This window comes from Cydia splendana, chromosome 25 (genome assembly GCF_910591565.1).
Source record: "Cydia splendana chromosome 25, ilCydSple1.2, whole genome shotgun sequence".
Lineage (NCBI taxonomy): Eukaryota > Metazoa > Arthropoda > Insecta > Lepidoptera > Tortricidae > Cydia > Cydia splendana.
Window position 1 is genome coordinate 11,556,333 of NC_085984.1, and position 20,291 is coordinate 11,576,623.

Below are 20,291 nucleotides of genomic sequence, written 5' to 3' on the forward strand. Positions count from 1 at the left end.
AAATATAAACGTGCTACTTTTTCATTTCTCATGCTTGCAAGTTTATTTATGAAGCGCGCAAGCGGGTTGAATGTGATATTTGGCGCTAGATAGTTTTACTTTTCAAGCTTGACAGTTTTTCTTTAGTGAATGACATGTGTTTTAGTTTATATATTACATACAGTCGACAACAGAGCTATGAATACAGGCAAAGTGTCAAAAATATGTATACAGTACTTTATTGCCTGTACATTAAGGTCGTGTATACATATTTTTGTCACTTTGCCTGTATCCATAGCTCTGTTGTTGACTGTACATATTATAGTAGTGTGACTACTTAGAAAACAATAAATGAGAATATTTATGAAAAAATAATTAGATACCTGATTTTTATATTTAAAGGAAATTTACCGCTCGCAGACGTATTTGGTTGATAAAAAATAATTAGTTGATTTGTTTCCTAACCTCAGTTATACTGATGCAGCGTATTCAATGACCATAAGCGGCAGTATTCTTTCATCCCTTGGGATGGCCACTCGGTTGTTGTTGGGATCGCATCTATTATGCTATCGCCTGCGGCTCGATTATGCCTAGATCCGCAGGAGCAGATTTATAGTTGATATATGTAGTTGAGCGTCAGATCAAATACACGCAAGACATGTTAAATAATACATTCATAGATAAATAGACGGTGATCGGGCGGACAGTCTCCACACTCGTAACTCGTACCTCGTACATGCTCGTACATGCTCGTACATGCTCGTACATGCTCGTACAGCGCCACGTACCCGCCCGTAATCATCATCGCAGACGCCACTATATCAACTGTTCTGGCCGTTTAACTCTAGGACCGACCACTTTAGGGAAAGTTATTCTTAAGAGCCCATTAACGTGCACACTAGCGCCACTGCTAAATAATCGTGATTATTTAAATTTAACAACAGGTATTTAAAAAAAGGGACCGCTACGTACTGTATTGAAGTACCTTTTGAATATATTAAACTAGTTTTTATGTTGCTGGATTCGTCAATCTATGCGTCCAAAGTTAAAACGGCCGCTTTTGTTTTGATTTCCTTGATCGACGAATCCAGTAACATCAAAACTAGTTTGATGTATTCAAAAGGTACTTAAATACACAATACAGTACGTAGCGGTCCCCCTTTTTCAATACCTGTCGTTAAACTTAAATAATCACGATTACTTAGGGGCTATTCATAAATTACGTCATTTCATTTTAGGGGCGGGAGGGTCTGGACATCGGATGAGGGTAGCATGACGTAGGAGGAAACCGGGTCATTCGAAGCATGATTTTTGGATGATTTTAGGGGGGAGGGGGGGTCAAAAATCGTCGAAAATCGATGACGTAATTTATGGACAGCCCCTTAGCAGTGGCGCTAGTGTGCACGTTGATGGGCTCTTAAAACACACCATTTTAGTAGGTATTAAAAATGAGAAGAAAATATTTTAATACGAGTATTTCTACTTATAAGTACTTATAGGAACTTAACTCTTTCGATCCTTATAGGAACAAAAATGACCGCCTTTAGTCTCAACATCCAACATCTTGATCAGCACGTATTTAATTATATTCTACTTTATAGTTTCTGTAGGTACCTACGCTATGATGAAGAAAATGGTTTATTTATTCTGATGATTTTGTGATTAAAACAAATAGTACGGTTTGATTCCGGTTTATTTAAATATTTGCAGAGTCCTTCCATTGGGCAGCCGGCGCGTCGCTGCCACAACGTCGAGGCGAGCGGCCCGCCGGCGGGCGCGCGCCGGGCCGTCGACAGAGACAACATATACAAGTCATATTGCAAAACAAGGAGAGACGATGACCGCGGCGCACACCCGTATGATTTATAATAACAATTAAGTACTCATCTAACATCATACTTATAATAAATATTTTTTAATTTATCTAATAATACTTAGAGTTAATGTTAACATATCATACGTTGGTCACTTTTGGGTTACATAAATAACGCCTACATATATTTTGACCCAGCGAAGTGAGGTCTTATAGGCAACTAGGGTTGCACTTTCTAGTCTGTATGTTTCAAATGTTTGTTAGGAATTATCATATATGTTTCTTTATCTAATGTTTGAATATAAGTATTTGAAAGTTACGAGTATTCATTACACATTTTGTAGGTAAATAAATTCACATAGCAAATTACATTTTGACGGCATCTAGTGCTTCATAATAGCTTTGAATCTAGCTAATTAAAAACCACAGTATACATGCACTTGAACAGTAACCCAACAATGACCAATGTATGATCCTCCCCCTTTAACCCCCAACCCCCGCCGCGGCCGCCGGGAGCGCCCAGCCTTCACCCCCGCGCGAGCGCTCACTTACTCTTAAAACTACATTTAAACTGTAACTTTTATAACACAACAACAACAACATGTAGGTGGACCGCGAGTGTCAAATTAACGTCTTGGAATTTTGAAGTTTAAATGTAGCTCCTAGTAACATCAGATAGATTATTATAATTATAATTTATATGATCTTTTTTGGTAAACGTATGACTTTTTTGGTAGACATGTAAAAAACTGTCATATAACGAGTAAACATAATAAGTTATATGTTATACAACAGTTATAATCGCTATGAATATTCCTTTACAGTTACAGTTTATACTTTTTTATAATAGAGAAAAAGCGAGCGCTTAGCAACACCAGGGATTGGGTTCCGAAGGGGGTTATTATCTAATATTAATTATCCTAGCGCAGATCACTCCAGGAGCCACCAGTCGCATTCCTTCCGTCACCATCTGCCAGACTCACTTGATATCTCGGGTGAAGTTCCCCTCATGGGCCACCAAATCTAAATGTGGACTTTACTGTATTAACTTTACTGTTTTACTAAACTATATCATAATTAGTTTTTATTTATTTTTTTAAATCTAAAGCGAGGGATCCAAAGTATTCCGATCCTATGGATTTGAATTAAGAGGTCTCCAATCTTTATGACCCGTGGGCCATGGTGGCATTTTTGCGACCCGGATTTTATGGAATTTAGCATTTTTCACGGGCAAGATTTTGGAGACTCCTGGGTTAGATTAATTGACAACCTCGTAAGGAACATTTTGAGTAGTTGACATGCCACTAGTAACATTGCGCCTACAGAACCGTCAACAGTGTACGAAGATCTGTGGGCTCATTTGAGACATATGATACGTTGAGTTGTGTGAGGGAGTCCGCTGATTAGTTGTGACGTGTAAGAGTCAGACAGCCGAATGGTCGCGGGAGGTGCGGGGAGCGGGGTCGGCAAGGGTATTAGTCTTCTACGCCCTCGTCAGAGCTTCTCCTGTGAACAGCAAATAGTTTTGTTACGGTCAGAGTAAATAGGCAGACACTATTTATTTATAGCCCGGATACTAAAAGATATATTTTTAACAGTCTCGCAAAAACGTCATTTAAAAAACAATTTAAATTTAGATTTCGCAATTAGTTTTTAGGTTAATTGCGATTGATTGTTAAGATGGTGATATTTTTTTACATTTAACAAATTTAACCCATATCAGTGAAAAAATAATGATCAAATGGCGTTCTAAAAGTGTTAATCTTTTGTGTCGAAAGATGGCAGTAAATGTATACTGACTACATAATTTAAATTGACAATATTCCTCTAGTCTAAATTCTCTTTGGCCATATCAAGAGTTGACATACCTCGTATCAACAAGAGGGGGCGCTCGTTCGCAGCGGTACAACTGTGACACCCCCGTGTACTCGCAGAGCAGTGGACGCACGTGTGTCGTGCCCGGCCCTACGGTGTCCGGCTCCGAGCGCTTGCCGTAGCGGCTGCCCATGAAGAACCTGCACACAATTACCATGTTTGTCAACTTAAAGTTTGTAGCAATAATTTTTATTTTTTGATTCAAGCGTTTATCGCGGACTGTACTTTCCTTTCAACAGGCAACTAATACTCATCTACAGAATTGTATCAAATCCTTCCAAACACAATCAGGTTGCGTTGTTATATCATGTTTCTATGGCCTCTTCCTGTGTCCATCATCAGATCAGCTTGACGGTACCATAATATTCCACTTGTCACCCAACTTAATATAGTTTGTAGGTATGTATGTAAAGTTTCAGCTCAATCGAATAATGGAAAGTGGGTCTAATTTAGCTTTGACCTGAACATTACATACCTTCATATAAAATATTGCAAGTTAAATAAAAGCTTGTAAAATAGAAGGGTATCGCGGCATGGATCAAACGGAGGCTTGATGATAGATACTTAATGGTTTCGGAGAGATCATCAAATTTTGTCTCCAATCTGCATACATTGAAAATCCTCAGAACAGATTTTAGTTAAAAGATTGTGGTCTCCTGGCCTTACGAACTGTAAAGTTCCACCAAGAAAGGATTTATGAAACTCAATACCCATGGGAACAAACCTTCGAGCAACACGGAAGGGAGGCGGCATTCGCACTATTTCCCCTCTGCCGAGGTACAAGATTAGCGCGTCAATCTAATCTAGCGCGGATAATAAAACTAGTTGCACTTGGATTTTTCACTAGACCGAGTCCAGACGCGCGCGTGAACACTGCTGCACAAAAATGCCTGTTTGCTCGGTTTTTTGTTATAAAAAGAGGTCGGGGACATCAAATTTACAAAAAGAAAGTGTTACATTTCACATGTAATATTTTTTTTTACATATCATACGTTTAATTACATTCAAACACAATTATTATATTTTAGTCTCATGTAATTGTTGGATTTATCGATTTTGCTCGCTCAGTACAAATTGCGGATCGGTCGAGCGACAAATCCGACTTCTCATCTCTCAGAATACAATAACATACTTCAACGAAAATGTGTTAGTGTGCGTGTTGTGACACTTGTCACTCGTCCGTACACAAAAAGAGATCGAGGTTTGCAAGATTTGTCTTTGACGTGTGTCGTTTTCTATGTATTTGTGTCGTCATTACAGATTGGATTTTGTATGTAAGTGTGTGAGAAGTGCGACTGTGTGCACCTTTCCCCCCGCGAAAAATGGCAGAAAGATTTGTACGGTGAGATATCGCTTGGGCCCCTCCCTTCCGATGTGTCGGAAGCCGGTGTTGCTCGAAGGAACAAACATACGATAAGGAAGGAAGGGAGGGATAAGGGGAATGGAAAGATTTGCGAGGTTCTTGTAGGCATCCGTAGCGCAATTGGTTAAGAGCAATGCACGGATTGCAGAGGTTGCGGGTTAGTCCTGCCAGAAGCGTAATTTTTTCCATTTTTTACTTTAATAGGTATATTTTTTTTAGTAAACATTGTGTTGAAAGGATTCAGTTGACTGTCAGGCGAATAGAGGATATTACTGCAATGTTCTACCGCCAGAGTGCAGCACTAAGCTAGCTAGTAAATAGGGTTGCCAGATCAAAAGGCGCTATTATCGGGAAAAAAATTATAAATTTTTCGGGGTTTTGGGACTTAAGTCGGGAAAAAAACATTCAAATTAAAGTAATTGTATTAAAAACAACGATATTTTATATTATTGGCTCTACGTCAGCTGCTCTGCCCATAGTCGTTTTTATATAAAAATAGTATAAATTCTTTGAGATCTTGAACAAACAAAAAAAATGTCTTCTCATTATCTATCTATATTGTCATACTTAATTATACTTATTAGGTATCAATAATCAACAAAATTTATGTAACTAATTTATTTCTTAGCTTGCCTTTGCTACATATATTTCATGTTACTTTTTACCGATATTACCATTTTTTGGTTCGGAACTTGAAATTATTGTTTTATAACGTGAAGCTGTTTTTAGGGTTCCGTACCCAAAGGGTAAAACGGGACCCTATTACTAAGACTTCGCTGTCCGCCCGTCCGTCTGTCTGTCACCAGGCTGTATCTCACGAACCGTGAAGCTAGACAGTTGAAATTTTCACAGATGATGTATTTCTGTTGCCGCTATAACAACAAATACTAAAAACAGAATAAAATAAAGATTTAAATGGGGCTCCCATACAACAAACGTGATTTTTGACCAAAGTTAAGCAACGTCGGGAGTGGTCAGTACTTGGATGGGTGACCGTTTTTTTTTTGCTTTTTTTTTGCATTATGGTACGGAACCCTTCGTGCGCGAGTCCGACTCGCACTTGCCCGGTTTTTTTCGGGATAATTTTCACTTAGTCGGGAATCGGGAACACATGCTAAAAATCGGGAGAATCCCGCTGAATCCCGACCATCTGGCAACCCTACTAGTAAACCATAGAGTACCTAACTTATACATACTGTACAATTTTTTGACAAGTTTGCACAGACAATTAAATATGACATTGATGCATCAAGGCGGTTTGTTAACAAGGGCCTACCGGGGGATTTCGATTTTCTTGTTTCGCGGTAGAACCCCAGATTGTGATGGATAGTGGTAGTGGCGCCCCCTACGCAGAGTTTTGCGTAATATTCCCTATTCGAACGTACTCCGAATGATGTCTGAATGGTGATGGCATTTAGTTATCATTAAGATGTCATTCTGATATCAGTGTAGGTATACACTCGGATTGGCCTGTGTATTTATTGACCTATCGTTTCTCGGGGCGAGGAGCCGCTGTGCGCCGGCCGGGCCCGCGCCCGCGCCCGGGGAGCGCCCGTAGCGGGACCCCAGCACGAAGGGGAGGGGGGGACACTGCAACAACAACAACACACGTCAGAGGTGAGACAATATCATACAATTATGTCTAACTAGCCGGCTTTGCAAGTGTTAACAAATTTATACATTTAAACCTTCCTCAAGAATCACTCTATATATAGATGAAAACCGCATAAACAGCGCCGTGCTCGGCAGGTTTAACGAGCTGCATGCTCCGATTGTACGTGCGCCTCGGTGAACCGCTCGCACGGCTGTCATGCAGGGCTTTTAGTTTTAGATTTTGACATTGGAAATGTCTTTTCGTTCGCTCCAGTATACGGTCCGATTTCACGAAAAAGTGCGATCCCCTTATATCTCGGAAAGTTGTGAAGATATGATATTAAAAAATAGGCTCAAAAGACGCATAATCACGAGAGCTGTAAGGTGCAAAAATAATTATTCGAGAAAGTCAAAAACAAAAAAAGTTATGGTCGAAATAGTGAAAATAAAATTCAATTTTTTCCGAATTTTTGATTTTGGTTATCGATCATTTGGAAACGAAGAATGATATCAAAAATTTGAGAAAAACGGCTCTGGTCAATTTAGTCAGCTACAATTTGAGTCTAAAACAAAGACGATCGGGTTAAGGGTTTGCCCTGTAGCTTAACCTTAAAATAGTCAAAAAGTCAGAACGACATTTTTCACAGAACATTTATGACTTCATGTTTCGCAGAGTTCGTTATCGGTGTTTGTTGTGAATTATCGGGATTATGACGGCAGAATAACACTTGCACTGCGTGGGCTTTCAAAATCGCTGCAGATTTTTCTTGGTCTAACTCTATCTATCCTGTTTGAGACGGGCGTAGATAACGCAATATTCGACAATCTATGCATTATTGTGGTGGTGGAAATAGAAATAGAGATAGAGATAGAGATAGAGGCAGAGGTAGAGGTAGAGGTAGAGGTAGAGGGAGAGGGAGAGGGAGAGGGAGAGGGAGAGGGAGAGGGAGAGGGAGAGGGAGAGGGAGAGGGAGAGGGAGAGGGAGAGGGAGAGGGAGAGGGAGAGGGAGAGGGAGAGGGAGAGGGAGAGGGAGAGGGAGAGGGAGAGGGAGAGGGAGAGGGAGAGGGAGAGGGAGAGGGAGAGGGAGAGGGAGAGGGAGAGGGAGAGGGAGAGGGAGAGGGAGAGGGAGAGGGAGAGGGAGAGGGAGAGGGAGAGGGAGAGGGAGAGGAGAGGGAGAGGGAGAGGGAGAGGGAGAGGGAGAGGGAGAGGGAGAGGGAGAGGGAGAGGGAGAGGGAGAGGGAGAGGGAGAGGGAGAGGGAGAGGGAGAGGGAGAGGGAGAGGGAGAGGGAGAGGGAGAGGGAGAGGGAGAGGGAGAGGGAGAGGGAGAGGGAGAGGGAGAGGGAGAGGGAGAGGGAGAGGGAGAGGGAGAGGGAGAGGGAGAGGGAGAGGGAGAGGGAGAGGGAGAGGGAGAGGGAGAGGGAGAGGGAGAGGGAGAGGGAGAGGGAGAGGGAGAGGGAGAGGGAGAGGGAGAGGGAGAGGGAGAGGGAGAGGGAGAGGGAGAGGGAGAGGGAGAGGGAGAGGGAGAGGGAGAGGGAGAGGGAGAGGGAGAGGGAGAGGGAGAGGGAGAGGGAGAGGGAGAGGGAGAGGGAGAGGGAGAGGAGAGGGAGAGGGAGAGGGAGAGGGAGAGGGAGAGGGAGAGGGAGAGGGAGAGGGAGAGGGAGAGGGAGAGGGAGAGGGAGAGGGAGAGGGAGAGGGAGAGGGAGAGGGAGAGGGAGAGGGAGAGGGAGAGGGAGAGGGAGAGGGAGAGGGAGAGGGAGAGGGAGAGGGAGAGGGAGAGGGAGAGGGAGAGGGAGAGGGAGAGGGAGAGGGAGAGGGAGAGGGAGAGGGAGAGGGAGAGGGAGAGGGAGAGGGAGAGGGAGAGGGAGAGGGAGAGGGAGAGGGAGAGGGAGAGGGAGAGGGAGAGGGAGAGGGAGAGGGAGAGGGAGAGGGAGAGGGAGAGGGAGAGGGAGAGGGAGAGGGAGAGGGAGAGGGAGAGGGAGAGGGAGAGGGAGAGGGAGAGGGAGAGGGAGAGGGAGAGGGAGAGGGAGAGGGAGAGGGAGAGGGAGAGGGAGAGGGAGAGGGAGAGGGAGAGGGGAGAGGGAGAGGGAGAGGGAGAGGGAGAGGGAGAGGGAGAGGGAGAGGGAGAGGGAGAGGGAGAGGGAGAGGGACAAAATAAAAACTTATACAGAGAAACATAAAAAAGAAAAAGTGCCACGACATGGTCTCACCTCAGCATGTTGCTGGCGGCTGCTAGCAGATAGCTGATGCTGAACCCTGGCAGTACCTAGTGGAGCTCGGGTTTAATACAACATAAACACACGCTGTTTTGGTCATCGGACTCGTCTCGATGAGCACTTAGGAGAGTAGTACCCAAGATAGAGCTGATGCTGAACCCTGGCTGTACCTAAAGGAACTCAGGTTTGTTGCAACATAGGCACACGCTGTTTTGGTCATCCGACTCGTCTTGATGAGCACTTAGGAGAGTAGTACCCAAGATAGAGCTGATGCTGAACCCTGGTTGTACCTAGCGGAACTCAGGTTTGGTGCAACATAGGCACACGCTGTTTTGGACACCCGATTCGTCATGATGAGCATTACCCAAGATAGCTGATGCTGAACCCTGGTAGTACCTATTAATTTAATTAAGCGTATGGCGTATTAATATTGTAGGCAATATAATCATGCTACTAGTATAACTAATTATAAGTCGACATCCAGGCTACGCAGCCAATCGATCGCATCAGGTGTCAGATTGGTGTAGAGGTCCTCCGGGCTGCCCTGAAAACGTCTCTTTGGGCACCGTTCTACAATGTGCTGGGTAGTTTGATCTTCAACGCCGCAGTCGCACAACGGGCTCTCTTTCCATCCCCATTTGTGTCGCATATGATTGCACCTGCCATGACCTGTGCGGATTCTGTTGAGGCGGCACCAGTATTTTCTCTGCAGTGAGAAGCCCTTCGGCTTCTGAGTAGGGTTTTGGGTACTTATGTGGTGACGAGCCGCCTCCGCCCATTCTTCTTTCCACGCCTGCTCCAGCTGAAATCCGCCAGTCCTCAGTTTTCTACCTGCTTCGCTTGTAGGTCGGCGCGATTTAAGTCGCTGCGGCGGTGGGTTAGTGAACTCTTGGTAGACAGGTAGATCGGACCGGGCATATATTTTTTCAGCTTCTCTCAAGAGCGCGTGTTTCCTGCGTAAGTGAGGCGGGGCTATGTGGCTAAGCACTGGTAACCAGTGAGTCGGCGTAGATTTTATTGTACCGGAAACACACCTCATTGCGTCGTTCAGTCTCGTGTCCACTTTGGCTACGTGCGTGCTTTCACACCATACAGGCGCGCAGTATTCTGCTGCAGAGTATACGAGGCTGAGCGCTGTAGTTCGGAGCACATCGGCAGATGCACCCCATGAAGTGCCACTGAGTTTGTGCAAGATATTATTGCGTGTAGCTAGTTTGAGGGACGTTTTTGTAATGTGCTCCTTGTACGTCAGAGATCTGTCCAAAGTGACACCGAGGTATTTTGGGCGAGGGTTATATTTGAGATTTGAGCCTTGAAGTTTAACAGTGGGTTGGTAGTTGGCATGTTTATTATGAAGATGGAAGCACGCAACCTCTGTTTTACTGGAACTTGGTATGAGCCTCCAAGATGTGAAGAAATTCGACATGGTTTTCAGGTCCGACGTCAGGACTTCCTCCGCTTCCTCAAATCTCCGACTTCGAGTTACCAGCGCGATATCATCAGCGTATATAAACTTTCTAGCTGTAGTATCGGGCAGGTCGTGAATATACAGGTTAAAAAGAAGTGCGAGTACTGATCCCTGTGGCAAGCCGTTGTTGAGTTTCCTTCGCTTGCTTTTGGCATCTCCCAGATAAACCTCAAATTGTCGCTCACTTAGCATGTTCGCTACAAGGGCTGCTATCTCTTTACTTGGCACGACTGACAGGAATTTGAAGATGAGTCCATGTCGCCACACTGTGCCGTAGGCGGCTGTAAGATCGATGAAAACCGCAGTGGATTTAAGTTGTTTTTGGAACCCATCTTCTATGTGCGTAGTAAGGGCCAGCACCTGATCGGCGCAGCTACGTCCTTGTCGAAAACCTGCCTGCTCTTGGGGAGTCGCAGCAGTAGTACCTAGTAGTACCTATTGGAACTCAGGTTTGGTGCAACATAGACAAACGCTGTTATGGTCATCTCTCGTCGCGTCAAACTGCTGTCAAGAAAATTTCATATCTTGCAGCAAATGGGCCGCTGCCGATCACCACTTCTCGAGTTGACTACGGATTTGCCGTGTAATAATTTTCTTGTACTTTGAACATTAATATAACCTGCTTATTCATCGAAAAATGAAATATGTACCTATACTTATGCGCCACGGCGACAATTATTCAAACTTGGATACGCGTGTGGAAATTTTGCAATTTGTTTGTTCACATGCGTTATGTTCAGGATACTTGTGTTAGTCTAAGAATAAAATAATTATCATTCAACGTTGTAGTTTTATTTTGTAACTTTTTCCTTATCCAGACTTTCTCGTCGGTCAGCGACAATATTTTTCCGAATTCCGTAGATTCATTTCCAATGTGCTCGATAGTCGTGTGAGGCACGAAATCTGTGAATTTTTTGTTATTAAATTAAGTAATACTAACTCATTTTAGTTGTAGTACCTATTACTTAGTTTAGTATTAATAATTTTAGTTTTTAATTTTAAGTTGTAATTTTAGTTTATATTTGTTTATATTTGTTATTTTAAGTACGTACTAACAATACTATGGACCTTGTTGTCTGAAAATAAACGCATTTTATTTTTATTTTAATTTTATTTTTATTATTTATTTATTTATAAAAATCCGTTCAGTAGTTTTTGAGTTTATCGCGAACATAACAGACAGACGCGGCGAGATAAATAATAGGGATGTAACGATACATGATTTTGCCGGTACGATACCGATACTGATTTTTGAAGTAAATAATCGGCGATACCGATACAGGATACCGATATCAATGGCACAGTAGTTAGTTAATAAATAAAATAAATAAGGAATTATACAGGTTGTCCCATAAGTGACACGTCACAGTGACACTGGAGGTAGACCAGGCCAAGAGGACCCAAACCAACTTAACATGACCCCAGTAAAAGTGGCACGGTTTTCGAGTTATTGCCAAATTAAGGTTTTTCATGAATTTTGACCGTTTTTAACATTGTTAGTGCCAGTGTGCACTCGGAAAGGTCTCGAAGTTAGTTTTTTATGTGTACGGCATCATGAATAGTTAATTAAGATAACAGAATAGGTATTTTATGGATAAACAATGTAAAATGCAAAAAAGTACTGGTTAAATCTTGAATTAAATTCACAGCGAAACATTAATTTCCACCTGATTGACCACCTGTCGTGAAAGTAAATTAATAGTAAAGTAATGAGCAAATAACGTCAAGCTATTGAGCATGTTATGCAGATTCAAAAATGGTATGACACATGTACCTTCCTGCAATAAAATAGGAATTATTATCATCTTTCGAAAGCCTCATAAAAAATAAGTTAAAACTAGGAAATCTGCAAATCGTTGCTACTTAGTAAAAATAACGATTTATGTTAAGATTTATGTAACTCTGGATACAGAAATACATAAATCTTAACATAAATCGTTATTTTTACAAAGTAGCAACGGATTGCAGATTTACTCTGGATACAGAAATAAAAAAACGCCTATTCAGTATTTGCCGAATGCCTAAAAGAAAGAGATGGAAAATGGTTATCTCCCTTTTTAAGGATATCACTGAGTCGATAAAGGTTCAAAGAAAATAAAATACTGCAGGTTGAAGTTTAATCAATTTATTAAAATAATTTTATTTTACAATAGGAGCTCGAATTGTTTTTCCCCGGCTCGTATGCACGCTTGGCACCGTCTTGTAAAACTTCAAGTTAATTTTCTTAAATAAATTTCGGATATGTTTCGTGCTGCCTCGAACATGCCGCCGTAGTTCCTCTTGGGACGCTATTGGCTTGGAGTAAACATTTATCTTTTAAGTATCCCCAATAAAAATCTAATAGGTTTAGGTCCGGAGAACGTTAGGCCATGCCACTGTTTCCAGTCGGCCGATCCATCTTCTTGGAGCTGGAACCACAGCAAGATGGCTGCCCAGAACACTACGCTCGCGATGTCCGCGACTACCTAACACAGAAATTCCCAGATAGATCAGCCGATTGGGACCAGTGGCATGGCCGCCGCGTTCCCCGGACCTAAACCTACTAGTGGCTCTGTGAGCTGTAGACCTCGCGAGCAGAGCTTTAAATATAGTAAATAAAAAAAAAAACAATACGAAATTTAAGTGTAAAAAATTACAAAAAGTATAATATCGCAGCATACAATTACTGGGGATCGAACCCAGACCCTCTGTGCAAACAGAAAAAGCGAACGTTTACAAACTGAGCCAAATAGTTCTTAGATGGGTTGACGAAATTTAGCTACTCCTTCTCAAATTAAAATTAGTTAAAATTAAATATCTCAATACCTCCGAAACCAGCGAAATAAATTTTCTGAATTTTTGGCCATTTAATCTATAAACATATCTCAAAAAGAAAACACTCGTATGGTACGGATACGGACGGAGGCCTTTACCCAATAAGGGGTCCATATTTCAAACAAACTTATAAACTAACCACACTAACATAAACTATATGGAAAAAGTAACTAACAACTAAAACAACAACTCATTATAATTGCAATTATCCTTTTTTATGTGAAATATGGAATAAATGGCTTTATTATTATTATTATTTTCTCTTTATTTATTTTTCGTCTTAAGTTAGGTTTGTTATAATATGAATATAAAAGTAAAATATAAAAACACTTACAAAACAATAAAAAATACATATAAACACATTATAAAAAACCTAACCTAGGGTGCCGCCGGCAGCGGGGCTTGGCCCAAGCTGCCGGTGGTCAGGGCCGCAGAGTGAGGAACCGACGTACTATACGCGCCGTGTCCAATATTACCGCCTTCTGCATCTGACCCTTGATCCAACCACCCAGCGAGAGTCTCTCTAGGTGTTGGTCGAGACTCTTCGCTATGAGACCGTTCGCTGACACAACTATCGGAACAATGATCGTCGAGTCAACATCCCACATGGCGGTAATCTCGTGAGCTAAGTCTAGGTACTTGCTGGACTTGTCCTTCTCGGCCTTCACGAGATTCTCATCATGGGGGATGGTGACGTCGGCGAGCACGGCCCGGCGCTGCGATCGGTCTATCAGCACGATGTCAGGCTTATTGGCGACAATAGTCCTGTCAGTGATGATAGATCGATCCCAATAGAGCGTGGCACGACCATTATTATTATTATTATTATGGTACGGATACCACTATTTGTTTAGGCGCGAGCTATCACAACTCCGTCATTTAAAAAAAAAACAAAAAACCGGACGGACAAAAAAAAAATATTTAGACATAGAATCCAGTCACAAAATTTCACGAGATTCGGTTAAGAATTGCGACCTGTAGAGGAGAACATCCGGACATACAAAAGCAAAATGCTCCAGTCGAAACGTAGACCTTCGCTACGCTCCGGTCAATTAAATTTTATTCATTGGTTATGCTTAAATGCTTAAAAGATAAAGTTTACTCCAAGCCAATAAGGTCCCAAGAGAAACTACAGCGGCGTATGTTCGAGCCAGCACGAAATATATCCGAAATTAATTTAAGGAAATTAACTTGAAGTTTTACAAGACGGTGCCAAGCGTGCATACGAGCCGGGGAAAAACAATTCGAGCTCCTATTGTAAAATAAAATTATTTTAATAGATTGATTAAACTTCCTGCAGTATTTTATTTTCTTTGAACCTTTATCAAATCAATGATATCCTTAAAAAGGGAGATAACCATTTTCCATCTCTTTCTTTTAGGCATTCGGCAAATACTGAATAGGCGTTTTTTTATTTCTGTATAAAAACTCTGGAGTTACATAAATCGTTATTTTTACTAAGTAGCAACGGATTGCAGATTTCCTAGTTTTAACTTATTTTTTTTGAGGCTTTCGAAAGATGATAATAATTCCTATTTTATTGCAGGAAGGTACATGTGTCATACCATTTTTGTATCTGCATAACATGCTCAATAGCTTGACGTTATTTGTTCATTGCTTTACTAGTAATTTTTTTTCACGACAGGTGGTCAAAGTCGAAATTAATGTTTCGCTGTGAATTTAATTCAAGATTAAACCAGTACTTTTTTGCATTTTTCATTGTGTATCGATAATATACCTATTCTGTTATCTTAATTAACTATTCTTGATGCCGTACACATAAAAAAAACTAACTTCGAGACCTTTCCGAGTTCACACTGGCACTAACAATGTTGAAAACGGTCAAAATTCATGAAAAACCTTAATTTGGCAATAACTCGAAAACCGTGCCACTTTTACTGGGGTCATGTTAAGTTGGTTTGGGTCCTCTTGGCCTGGTCTACCCCCAGTGTCACTGTGACGTGTCACTTATGGGACACCCTGTATACTTAATATGCATAAAAAATACTTATGCATAATAGACACTCGATTTTGTGAAGTGTGAAAAACTGTAAAACAAATAACGAACAATGCCAAATCAAAATAAAAGAAAACAATTATTTAGGTAACCATCAAGCAATCAATGCTGAAGTAAATCCAAATCAGTAAATTAAATAGGTATAGTTCACTTTAGGTAGATTTTTTGTTATGAAAACAAAGTTTATTCAAATTATTAGCAGCGTCAATCGTTTCGCGCGCTTTTGAAACTGTGATATCGGCTGAATTGAAATCGACGATGCCGATATATCGGCCCGCCGATTATATCGGCCCGCCGATTATATCGGCCGAGATATCGGTATCGGTATCGTTACATCCCTAATAAATAACGTTAACAATCTGACTGTTACTGACGAGTTACATTTTTTCAACAATCGCGCAGGCGCAGCTGGCCGGGCCATGCCGGTGGCCATGCCGGTGGCCGGGCTATGCCATATATGAGTATGACACGATCACTCACGACACAACGGAACTATGTACACTTACTCTCAGCGGGCTTCTCTTTGGCGTACCACACCCACATGTCGACATGTCGGTCACTCAAATGTACCTACTTGTACGCCCAACATGTCGGTCACTCACGGGCCTCATGGCGCTCTGTAACAGTACTCTCGCCGCGCTTCTCTTCAGTGATCGTGTACGTGCCAATGAGAGGTCACTCACGGCACGTCGGTCACCGATTGAATGGAAGTCACTCACGGTACTTGTAAGAGTGCTCAGACTTACTTTCAGCGCGCTTGTCTTCAGCGACCGCGCAGGCGCAGAGCGCGGCGGCGGCGCACCACACCCACCACGACATGATGGTGACGATGGTCACTCACGACAACCTTCAACAGAAAGCGTTAATTAATAAGGCTCACATAATTCGTTGGTGGCTGATGTATAATAAATAAGGTTATGGTTAATGTACGTGTTACGTTTTAATTTTATCAACATCGACTTGTGGTAAGTTCCATTTACCCTCGCAATTTTTAAACGTCAAACCAAATTGCCCCGACACAGCGAGGGATGATTATAAACTAGGTTTTTCGTGTGATTGTCGATCTCAATGTCAAATCACACGAGCGTTTTATCTCCTAGGTGACCTACTAGGTACCTATTTTATCTGTTTAGTTACCGGCAGTATCGTAAAATGGGGTGAGTAGGTGCAAAACTGACATTCAAACCTCGATAACATTTTATTTTTACGTATGCAAACTGAATGGTGTATATAATAAGTGTTCCGGACGTTTTTATTTTAGTTTTTATTTTATTTTGGGTAATTCCATTTCATAACTTTGACGATAAACAGGAAATCCCACCTCACCCCGTAGTCCCTCGTATTTGGAGTGAGTTGGGTTTTCATACAAAGTTGATTTTGGAAGATTGTTGGATCAATTTTTTTTATGGGTATTATTATAGCTCCATTTTAAATTGGAATACATTATTTTTGTAGCAGTAGCCTTAAAATCCCATCTCACCCCCCTTTTATCCCTTCTCTCCCCATTTATAACCCAACTCTCCCCGCGAATCCTACTCACCCCATTTTACGGTACTTATAGTTTAGTCAGTCGACCGATTTTGTAGTCATCTTCTTGCATTTTTCCCCATAAGATCTTTTCAGAATCAGAATCAAGTATTTTATTTCCACTCTATACAGCACAGCCAAGGTTTAACCTACAATGTTTGGCCACCACATAGTGTAGTAAATGAAGCAAGTTGTTGTATGGAGACCCATGCATTAATTTCTCAGTCGATGAAATTTAGCTTGGTTATTGTATAGTATGAGCCGAGACTAACATTATAAATATCCAAAAAAAACACACTCCTAAGTTGGGAAAAAACACAAATCTGATTATATATTGAACCGAGTAATTCCTCAGTCCAAAACTATTTTACAAAATAAGTTATTTGTATCAGTATGTGATACTAGAAAAAAATCTAAAAGTTTTGTCAAACATGAGAATATTTTTTTATGATACTTCCTTTTTTTGACGCTCATTTTCATCGGAAAATTACTCTGTCATTTTTTTCTTCTTATATGATCTTAGAATATAATTTGGCGCAGTGGGTAAAAAAAAAAAAAAAAAATGCGTATCGAAATGTATGTATTATAGAACTATTAAAAACTGAGAATGGTAAATTTTTAGATTTTCATTTTGTAAGTATAAAACGGCAATAAAATGGCATTCCAGTGAAAAAATTAGACTGAGCAATTTTCCGGTCCAAGACACGCCAAAAAATTTTATTTTATTAATACTGGTATTTCTGCTGGGATATTTTTTTGATATTTCATATATTGTTGCAATACGTTACATGAATATGTCTGGTGAAGAAAGTTTGAACGGAGCATTTTTCCGTAAAAAGATATTAACGATTTAAGACTTTAGGTGTTTACTTTAATTCTATTATTATTATTCTTTGGAAATTTACACAATACTTTTTATTTATTGATACTTTATCATACTGTAAAGTTTTTTCTGGCTGAGGAATTACTGCGGGGTCCACTACCTTTATTTACTACACTAACACACATATGAAAAGTTAAATAGAGCAGCTATTGAAATATTAAAATATATCTGTAGGTACGCATACTTTTATAACTATTCTTCCTTTCTCAAGCTTCCTAACAGTAGGTACAATATCTTATGAAGCCATAAGGTGTCCCTGTCCCCAGAGGGCAAAATATTAATTGGAACATGTTATATTTATAAGTCGGGAGACGAAATTAAGCCTGAAAGTCTTCGCTCGTTCAGAGCTCATTCAGACGCGATAAACATTATGTAAATTTTATTTTAATACCAAAGCATAACGAGACTCGATCGTCTATATTCTAACTGTATTTGGTTTTTGTCGCAACAAATAAATCTAGAGGAAAATTGGCGTCGTAAAAATTAAGTAGTCAGGTATCCACTATCCAATAACAAAGTATGACAGTTATTATCTAAGTAACATACTATTGAAATCAAATTAGTTCCGAAAACCACCCAATTGTAGTCCAATTAAATACTGCAACACTAATAGTTTTTAAAAGTTAATTTTATGCCAAAATTCAAATAATAGACAGTACTACTAGATTTTGCCCTGTGCGCGGGGCCCGAGGGCCCCGCGGTGCGCGTGTTGTTGTTTGTGCTGTTGTTGGTATTGTTGTTTATGTGTTGTTGTTAGTGCTGTTGTTTGTGCTGTTGTTGGTGCCGTAGTTTTGTTTTCCAAAGGGAAAGAGAAATGAATTTCTACTTTTGTTAGGACGGAAAGATCCGCGTGCGAGCACTTCATTCCCGCAGCTCGGCCTTCGGCCTCGCGTGCATGGGAAATCTAAAGGGACGCTCCGGGCCTTCGGCCCTACGCGGAGCTCGGCCTTCGGCCTTCGCTGGGTTCCGAAGCTCAGCGTCGGGCCTTCGGCCCGCCGCTTCGCTTGTCTAAGACACTTTTCCTATTGGGTCGTGTTTAAGCTCCAACTTCCCCCTCTCGTGTGACGCTTCGGGCCTTCGGCCCTACGCGGAGCTCGGCCTTCGGCCTTTGCGAGCCTCGACGCTTCGCCGTCGGGCCTTCGGCCCGCCGGCTTCGCTTATCAAGACTGTTGACTTTGTAGAACGCTTGGGGGAACTGCATTCACGCAGCTCGGCCTTCGGCCTCGCGTTTTGGGAGTCGGGGTGGAGGCTCCGGGCCTTCGGCCCTCAGCCGGGGTCGGCCTTCGGCCTCCCGGCCTGAAGCTCGCCCTTCGGGCTCGCTTAACACACTTTTTGTATAGGATTTTGCTTTGTTCGTCATTCCCGCAGCTCGGCCTTCGGCCGCGCCCAAAATTACTGGGGGTGGGGCACGCTTGGACATTCGGGGTGAAGCTCCGGGCCTGACGGCCCTCCGCGGGGTCGGCCTTCGGCCTCCCGGCCTGAAGCTCGCCCTTCGGGCTCGCTTAACATACTTGGAAATTTGAATTTTGCCCGTGTCCGCCGCCATTTTGGATTTTTCCAAATTTTTTTTTTCACATGGTAATCTTGAGCCCCCTAGCTCGCCGCATGCCAAATCTCAGCGCACTCGGACCAACTTGAAGAAAAAAAAAAAAAGTCGGCCATTTTGAAAAATTTTAAATGCAGTTTGTTTTGACTCGGGGCCTTCTATGACATTTGGTCGAGCACCCCCCACCTATCTCGCACCGTTTAAGAGTTGCCATACAAAATTAAAATGAGCATTATTTCCGCCATCTTGGATTTTTTCCAAAAACCTTTTTTTGCTTAGGAATCTAGAGGTCTCTATCTCTCGCCATGCCAAATCTCAGCGCGCTCGGAGCAACTTTAAAATTAAAAAAAAAAAGTCGGCCATTTTGAAATTTTTTAAATGCAGTTTGTTTTGTCTCGGGGCCCTCTATGACATTTGGTCGAGCACCTTCCACCTATCACGCACCGTTTAAAAGTTGCCATACAAAATAAAAGTGACCATTTTTCCAACAATTGAAGCATTTTTCCAAAATTTTTTTTTTCGTAGGAATTTAGGGGACTCCGAGATTCCGTGACCAAAATTTCAGCGCGCTAGGACAAACTTAAAAAAATTAAAAAAAAAAGTCGGCCATTTTGAAAAACAAATGGTGGCTTCAAAAACTGCCAGGGTCCCTCTATGACATTTCGTCGAGCACCCCCCACCTAGCTCCCACCGTTTGGCCGGGGCGTCAAACATTTTTCTGACAGAATCCGGTAGACCAAAAGTCGGAATTTTCTGGGGGTCGTGAGACCACCCTCTATACGACCGTACCATAGTCAAATACCCCACGAACCTCCTTCTGGGAGAACAATCATGTCAATCAATCATCGGATTGCGGCTTTATATAATAATCAAAAAATCATAATTGGGAGCTTTCGGACTACCTATAGTCGGGTGCCCAATCCAATCTATCATATTTCACATTTCTGAATGAGCTTCGATATCATTGACATATCGGCATCATATCGGTATACATATTATAATTCGTATGAAAAGTTAATGATCGTTTAAACAAACATTATGGGAAAGGAGACGAAGCCATGAGGCCTCGGTCGCTGCAAGACGATCGTCTTGTTTACGTGATTCCGTGGAAACGAACATACTAGGTACCTACAGGTAGGGCGTTTGTTTAATTATCGGCAAGGGTACTACCTGGTACCTACCTTCTCTCGAACCGGTTC

General features: G+C 41.9%; 1 protein-coding gene across 1 annotated transcript; it reads right to left on the reverse strand.

Annotated features, from left to right (window-relative positions):
• Window positions 1-2,359: 2,359 nt before the first annotated feature.
• On the reverse strand, window positions 2,360-15,955 carry LOC134802886 (RYamide neuropeptides). The gene is made up of 4 exons (XM_063775611.1): window positions 15,880-15,955; window positions 6,517-6,616; window positions 3,661-3,807; window positions 2,360-3,295 (listed from the first exon to the last, which is right to left on the reverse strand). The coding sequence occupies exons 1-4, from the start codon at window positions 15,953-15,955 to the stop codon at window positions 3,268-3,270; spliced, it is 351 nt and encodes a 116-aa protein (XP_063631681.1). The 3' UTR covers window positions 2,360-3,267.
• Window positions 15,956-20,291: the final 4,336 nt, after the last annotated feature.

What these genes read in the sequence shown, in the direction of transcription:
- LOC134802886 (XM_063775611.1), bottom strand. Translation starts at nt 15,955, where the DNA reads ATGTCGTGGTGGGTGTGGTGCGCCGCCGCCGCGCTCTGCGCCTGCGCG. An exon ending in AGACAAGCGCGCTGAAAGTA is followed by an intron (nt 6,617 to 15,879) that starts AGTCTGAGCACT and finishes TGTTGCAGTGTC; the next exon opens with CCCCCCTCCCCTTCGTGCTG. An exon ending in CCCCCTCTTGTTGATACGAG is followed by an intron (nt 3,296 to 3,660) that starts GTATGTCAACTC and finishes TGTTCACAGGAG; the next exon opens with AAGCTCTGACGAGGGCGTAG.